A 7885-nucleotide genomic window follows, 5' to 3' on the forward strand; every position below is an offset into this window, starting at 1 on the left:
TTTTCTTTGTTGTGTTTTTGACAACGATTATGGTAGAATTATTTCTCTCTTTATTTACATAAATTCGTTGATGATTATTCAATATATTATTTTATTAATTAAGATGCATTTATTCGATTTCGCAAAATAGTTTCTTTTTTTACTCTTTTGCCCAAACATCTGGTACGAAATTTTTGAAAATGTCTCGTTATTTTTCATATGTATTTTTCGCTCACCATCCTTTTTTATAACGTTGATTAACCATATGATTAATAACCATAATCGAATAGAAAAAGCAGATTTCCTTTTATATTTCAAAAGAATAAATTATGGGTACGTGAACGAAAACTTTTGGAACATGTTGCAATGCATTTTTGAGTGTAGGCCAAGGGGACGTGTTAAAGATATGGGAAGTGATTCCTCAGAGTAGACAAGGCATGAAAATCTTCACATCTCTATCTGATTGATTCTAATTTAATTCCCAATTTTGGGGACTTAATTTATTTTAGTCTCGGGCCTCTGTGACTCCAGTGAAGCAGCTTCGATGTTGTGACGCCAGTTTTAATAGACACACACAGGCAAAAACTACTATAACCGGCTGACTAACCTTGAAGATTAGACTGCCATCTGAAATAAGATTAATTGTTCAAAACGAGATATTTGAACCCGCAAATACACTCTGCTCATATTATTACCTTAGATTTACTCTCTATCTACAACAGAGGGTAGATAAATTGTTGCCACCTTTAGTGGGGTTTAAGGGAGAGGCCAAGGAAACCGCAAAAAGAAGAACTGAGCGGCGAACAATGCAAGAGAAGAAAGAAACAACGCGATACAATGTAAAGCATTCATTACAGTCCAAACCTACGTAGACAGAGAGAGAGAGAGAGCGAGAGAAAGAGAGAGGTTACCTTAGATTTACTCTACAATATACTGTGTGAGTATATATATAATATATATAATATATATATATCTATATATATATATATAATATATATATATATATGCACACAAATGTCACTAACCTCTCCTTTTTTGACGGCGTGTCAGCTGTGAAGGTATATTTGCAGAGCTTTCTTCTTCGAACAAATGCTGCTTGTTGCTGGCAGTATTTGACGTGTTTATAGAGAGCAAGGTTTGCGCACAGTGTGTTGAGAAGTCCCCCACACTCATTTTTCCTAAATTATGAAAACCACGAGAGAACTTTTCTTTTTTCTCCTCCCCGGAGTTTTTGTTCCTTTCCCTTCCTTTTCTCGCCCTTTTCAAAGAGGGGTTTTCAGTCAAAAGTGAACAGAAGATAAGCCTACACATATTGTTTAATTTCTGGAGAATCTTTATCACTACAACTTCATATTTTTTCCTATCCCGCGTAAGTTCAAGAGTACTAAGTGATAGCTCTCCTTTAGTTTCGTCATTCCTGAAACCTTTGTCTTTGTCCTTTCTCCTTCGTGAACGGCCAAAGATTTCCCTCGTGTTGACGTCAGAAGCAAATTTATCATGGTAGAGAGTTCCTAGTCTCTTTGTGATCGAGGCATTCGATTCGACGGTTTGCAGTTGCATGCGGTTACTACTAGCATTGCGCTTTGCCATGTCGCTCGAGGAATAAGAAAATGCCAAGTAAATTTGAAATTCAAGATCACGTAGTTTCATTCGTTTCCTAGATGAACCCATAAAATACTCAGCATTAATAATGCGATGCAAGAATAGTAGGGCGCGCCTCGAAATGGAGCAATGTAGTGGTTTCATGACAGACTCTTTCTTACAACAGGAGGTCGAGTGTGAAGTTCCACGCTTCAACTTTCTACATTTCCTGTTGCAGGCGAAGCTTCTGTCTGCTGAGATGCGATCAAGTTGAAGGGTGCCAGTCATTGGCAGCCTCGTCAATGTGACCTTTTGAAGAGCAGAATCCAAGTTCCCTCTGATGCCTGACTCCATTGTGCTCACGGCCTTTTCTGTGGTGGCAAAGAGACGACCCCTTGCTCTTGCACTTGCACTTGCATTTGCACAACGAACGACATGACCTCGAGCTTCCGCGGAAATGAAACATATTAAGATAATGATCACGACTGATCTAAAATAAGGAGGTGACCATAACTCGACCTTTTTATGATGATTCCATGTCAAAGGAGTTGCAACAAAGGCTTCTAAGGCAGGGCTCAAGCTTATGTTGGTTAAGATACAGGTCATGTGAGGACTAAGAGGCGAAGGCAATAAGCCCCACATGAGTGAGTTCGTACGTTGATTTGTCATGCAAAAATGATCGGTCACTCGTTACTACTATAATAGTAATAATGATAATAATAATTAAGGCGAGAGGTAATATCATATATCGCTTCTAAATGAAAGTGTTCCTTGGTATATACAATTTTGTTCAAAGGTCATTCTTTCATTCTGACTCGGTCATTCAGGCCGCATTACAAAGAAAGTATCAAGTCCCGGAAACGAAAAGGCATCTATCGTAATATGAATCATGTTCAGAGAAGTCTTCTTTGTAATGATTCTATGACTAATCTTCTTGTTTTATTTATAAGGTGCATTCTCTCTTTGGTTTTCGATAAATTATACTATAATTAAAACGAAAAGATAACCAGTAGAGCCAGTTACTTGATCACTTGCACTTGTGAAAGCTCCTGTATCACTTTGAGTCACAACAGGGAATTTTCCGAACGCAGGTCTCTTCTCAATATCGAAGTATATTTCTAGACTTTATTTCATCTTCATATGACATAAATTGTCCGGGAATGGACTCTTAATTTTCAACAGAATATTTTGTTGAAAACCCTTGTCGGTGGCATTCCATGCGCTGGATTTTGGAATTTGAAAAGACTGAGAAAGAAGAAGACGCAGCAGAAAAAAAATGAATATTTAAATTACTTGGATATTTTTCGTATCAGAAAAGTCTACGGAGAAGAACACAACGCTCTCCAACGAACGCCAAAGATTCACTGACGAGTGCAAGCAGATCAATGTGGCTAGGCGGTGTAATGTGGGAACTCTCTCTCTCTCTCTCTCTCTCTCTCTCTCTCTCTCTCTTTCAATGTGGCAGAGGCGGTGTAATGTGGGAACTCTCTCTCTCTCAGTATGATGCTCAACAAGTAATATATGATAGATCAGTCTTCCCGTCCCAGAGCTCATATCGCTAACAAATATGAGACGTCGGTCTGTCACATTGGAGATGGAAACCGTTTTGGAGGGAGGAGATGGTGGGTCTCAGCTCCACGTTATAAACATCCTTTCCAGACAGCTTGATACGGCCTAATTATCTCTCGAGGAAATGCTTCGAAAAAGATGGGTAATTTTGGAAGCGACTGAATAATACTGATAGCTTACAGAGTAAGCGAATCCGAGATTTACGGTCAGGCGACCCGAACGAAAAGTAAGGCATAACCTATGGGTTGTAATATACACATTAAAAAGAAAAAAAAATGTTGAGCACTCAAGCGAACCGAAGCAGGAAAAAATTCTCAGCTTACAAACAATGAAACTGTAACATGTTAATAATATTCGAAAGAAACAACGGGAAAGGTTTTTTTTTTACAGCGAAATTGAGTTGACGTTCTTGATTGGTACAATCTTTGTCGGTTAGTCTGTCCTGTCTCTGTAAACAGACGAAGGTCTGAACTGATGAAATCTTAAAACACAGCAGAGAATTTTTAGGGATTCGTTGTACAACTTGACTTGTATCAAGAGGAAGAGGAGAAAAGTCCAGTTTAAGACGAGAGAACGTGATTATCTTGACAGTCGGCAGTGGAAAAAGCGTGGCAGAAAGTATTGATAAATATGAATATACACAATTTAAAAAAAGCAAGTATTATAAGTCTTCTCTTTATAAAGTTTGTCATAGTTGGTTCGACAATTTCCATTTATGTATATTAGGATACTTTTTTTTAACAAATTAAGAGATGGATAGAGATAAAGGAAAAAGTATGTTTATAAGGTTTTAACTCAAAAGAAAACTATTTGCATTTTATTGTAAATGTCTACATAACAGAAATAAACCATGAGTTACATTTGAGGAAAATTCGTACTATGAAATCTCATTGCATACATAAACATATAGTATATATAAGTTAGACGTGCGTGAGTGTTTGTGTGCGAGAGGAAAGAGATTTCGTACTGGATTCTTAATCGTCGGAAGTCTTTCCATTCGGGCATCTTTGAAAAGTTTGTGCGACCAGTTTATTTGTTTTTGCGAACAAACTTCGGTACTTTTTGCCACATTTCATTACCTTCATCTTCATTAGTTTATAATAGTTTTCTCAATATCTTTATAATTCAGTTTCATAGCTATTTCCTGACAGAAACGTTTTCATCTCCTCAGGAATATCTCTAGTTCCGCTTGTTTCTCAGTACTTAGGGAACTTCTTTCCTTAATCTGAGAGCTGGTTTGTGGGGGCAACGTGATTTCATAATATTGAACATTACTGTCCATAGGTTTCTCGGTCTTTATTTCTTATATTTATGTCATCTTCAAACATTTTACATAAGTTTTCCTTCATATTTGATCGAATTACGTTGTAATTCAACGTTACAGTTTAGAATATTGATTTATATATACAAAATTTAATATTTTTTAAGCTTGAATTATAAACTCGTGCTGTAAAGTTTCGTATGTGTCACTAGGTGAAATACATACATTTGGGACTAAAATGTCTCACATCTGCTGTTATTAAAAGAGGTTTTACTTCCTGCTCAATGGCATCATCTGAGGATAATTTACTTAGATTCTCATGATCTCGTTTACATATTTTTGATATTTCATTAGACTACCTTCTGCAAAATGCTGACTAGGTGGCAAAGAGTGAGGTACCTTGGAGGCTTCCCATTAAACTACAAAAAATCGTAACCCTTAGTGTAAAATTCACGTGACCTTTGTAAGAGAACTCCAAAATACCAGCGTTAGAGTGGTGAATCTGGAATTACAAACCACACTTTACGGGTCATCTTTGCGTCCACTTTCGGGAAGCAGTCATTCTCAACTGAGCCGCAGGAAAGTGATCTCTTTAGTGGTATTTAAATCTCAAAAATCTTTTACAATGAAAGTCCAATAATATATACACCACAAACCTCATAGGTCTTACCATGAAACAAATTCATGGTTTTTCTGGGCCCCAGGAGCACCCACAATTGCCAATTCTTTGGCTAAAAACTGCATCAGTAGAAACTTGGGAGATTTGCAGGAAAAATCTAAATGGCTTAGTGTTGGAGAAAAAGTAAGTTTTCGGGCGTGCATTAGTTGAAAAGGACAGACCAAGAGGCTGCCTTGTTACTTAAATATATCAAGAAGTAGAACATTTAATTAATGTGAAAATTCCAGACATCTTTCTTACTTATGACACTTATTTGTCTGTTGGTTAGCTAAAATCCTCCTGGGGCTAAAGTCCAATAATTTTGTTGAAATCATCACGATTAAGGATTGTGATGTTTATACTTTTTTAACCAGACATAGTCATAGTAACTGTGATAGTTTACGTTTTCGCGAGAAAACTGGTTTAAAAAGTATAACGTCATAATCCTCAATTCGCGATGATTTTAACAAAATCATTGTAATAATACTCCAAGAGGAGTTTAACTAACATGCAGACAAATTGTTGTCATAAGTAAGAATCATTGCTGTCTGGAATATTTATTTTCATATTTTCTACTTCGTGATACATCAAATATTTTTTTTCTCCAACTTAAAGCCATATCTTAGTACAAAGATATTTCGGAAGAAAAACGACTTCATGGTCTTGGATAACTTTCTTTGAAGGAAACTTTTACAACATCAGGCACTTCAAATGCCAACACGAAAAGCTCAACACATCGAAGCCCTGCACATACTGAAATTGCACTCCTGACTTCTTTCTCAGTATCTCTGACACCCGGACTTTCCCGCATTTTCTACGTCTTCCTCTCCTCTTTCCTCGCAACACTTCTGAATTATGCACTCTTTTCACCTTCCTATAACAGAACAATCACAAATCAAGATGATTCTTCTTTATACTACGCTGCTTTATTATCACTTCTTTTACCTACTCCATAATTCTCACCCCTGGAATTCTTCTTAACACAAAAATATAGACAAAAACTGCACCTGAACAGTTCAAACCATTTTTTTTATTTGCACTTAACATCTGCACTTCTTTACCATAGAGGAGAGTTAGCTAAGTAATCCCGTCGTACATCTAAACATTATTTTTATGCGCCATGGAGCTTTCACCTTCACGTTACGTACCTCGCCCTTCAGCCTAATGAGTATATTCCTGATGAGGCACTCCCTTCAGTTATTCCAGCCTGCTTAAATTCTGTGGTTAACATCTTAATTCATATTACCCGCTGCATTTATTATCGAGCTCATATGCTGAGATTTAAGCCGTCTTTTGATGCCCACTTCTCCCACCTTGGCTGTAGTTTGCTGGCCACCGTCCATCCTTTCATTCATATAATCAGTTTTAGTATAGCTTATCTTCGTCCATCTACTCTCCAGTGCACATCTCCACCCATGTAGCGTTTTATTTACCTCCTCTCTAGCTTCTGCAATCCAAACGATGTCCTCAACATAGAATGGATAGGGTGGGGGTTCTCTTACATCCCTTACAGCTAGGACCTTGATGCAGTCCTGAAAGCTGTTAGTCATCTTTACAGTATTTCTCACAGCGGTTGTTACATTTCTTGACATTTACTTATTACTCTCACACATTTTCCATTACTTTACAAGCTGACTTTGTTGTGCTATCCTGTTAACGTATAACATATTTTAAACTACAGTTGCCGGAACCGGATTATTCATTTCCAATGACTATTTATACATTTTATATTTCCATTTGCTCTGAAAGAGGCGGGGAAAATTCCAACGCAGAAATTGACAATGTGCTTATCGTCTTTTTATAAAAGGCTTATGGTTATACTTATCGTAGCACCAAGTTTAGAACTCATGGGGCTTCAGTTTTAGATGATAACAATGTTTTAGTTGACAAAGTAAGGTTCAATAATACTCCAGGTAAATGCATCTGTCCATTGGATTATGTACCTTGTTTCACTCCACTGATAGGATGATCATTTATACTCAGCACCTCAAAAATCTTAGGAGGTTCTATAAATCTTTTTAGGACTTGGTTCCTCTAGTATCTTGATCATATTGAATTCTAGCTTCGTGTCAGTTTTAGAAAACATTTGTTTCTTGGCTCTTTTCCTCTCAACGTTAAGATAAATCGTAGTCAGCAATTCCTTCATGTTTTCTAAAATGACCACCTCAAATGCCCGGAGCCTCTAAGATATGCTTGAAAAAATAGAGCTGAACACTCAAATGAAAATTTTAATAAAATCAAGATGTGGATACGTGTTCGTAGATTTTCGGTAATTTCAGTTAGTAAAAGGCTTATAAATAGTAATACTAGGTAAATGTAAAATACCACGTTCTTTCTGTACTACGCAGTGGTTCCAACTAAAGTATTTATTCTTATAAAAAAAATCGTGAAGATTTTGTTTAACTACCATATAAAATAAGTGAAATCATTGACGACATTTTTTCTTTCAAAAATTCAACGTAAATGTTGCATACGGCAGGAAACAGTAGTTTGCAGACTTTTGAACGCACCATTCAAGGCCAATGGTCTTCGAAAAATCATTATCTAATCCATGTTGTGGAACTTCTGATAGCTCTATGATAGACACTATGTGAATAAAGATACATCAAAATTAGTCTTATAGAAATTAAATTTCAAATTCATGCTTCTGGGTTTTTTGACAATCAGCTTACAGCGTCATTACATTTAAAAAATCAATAAATTACACGAAACAGGACCTCCTGAATCTTCACCAGACTTTACAAAAAATACGGGAAGGAACATACAGATGTACACACGCTCAAACTAGTGGTGAAATAGTCTCATAATTTTTCATTCACCTGCCTGATGCACGATTC

The 7885-nt window shown here is 36.6% G+C and overlaps 1 protein-coding gene across 1 annotated transcript in view; it reads right to left on the bottom strand.

Annotated features, from left to right (window-relative positions):
- Positions 1-2903, bottom strand: part of LOC135195701 (uncharacterized) — a 249855-nt gene extending 246952 nt beyond the window's left edge. The window contains 1 exon segment of the mRNA XM_064222101.1: positions 1005-2903. Coding sequence (XP_064078171.1) covers positions 1005-2229 — 1225 coding nt within the window. The 5' untranslated portion in view covers positions 2230-2903.
- Between the last annotated feature and the right edge of the window lie 4982 nt (positions 2904-7885).

The sequence above is a fragment of the Macrobrachium nipponense genome, chromosome 16, assembly GCF_015104395.2.
Source record: "Macrobrachium nipponense isolate FS-2020 chromosome 16, ASM1510439v2, whole genome shotgun sequence".
Taxonomy (NCBI): domain Eukaryota; kingdom Metazoa; phylum Arthropoda; class Malacostraca; order Decapoda; family Palaemonidae; genus Macrobrachium; species Macrobrachium nipponense.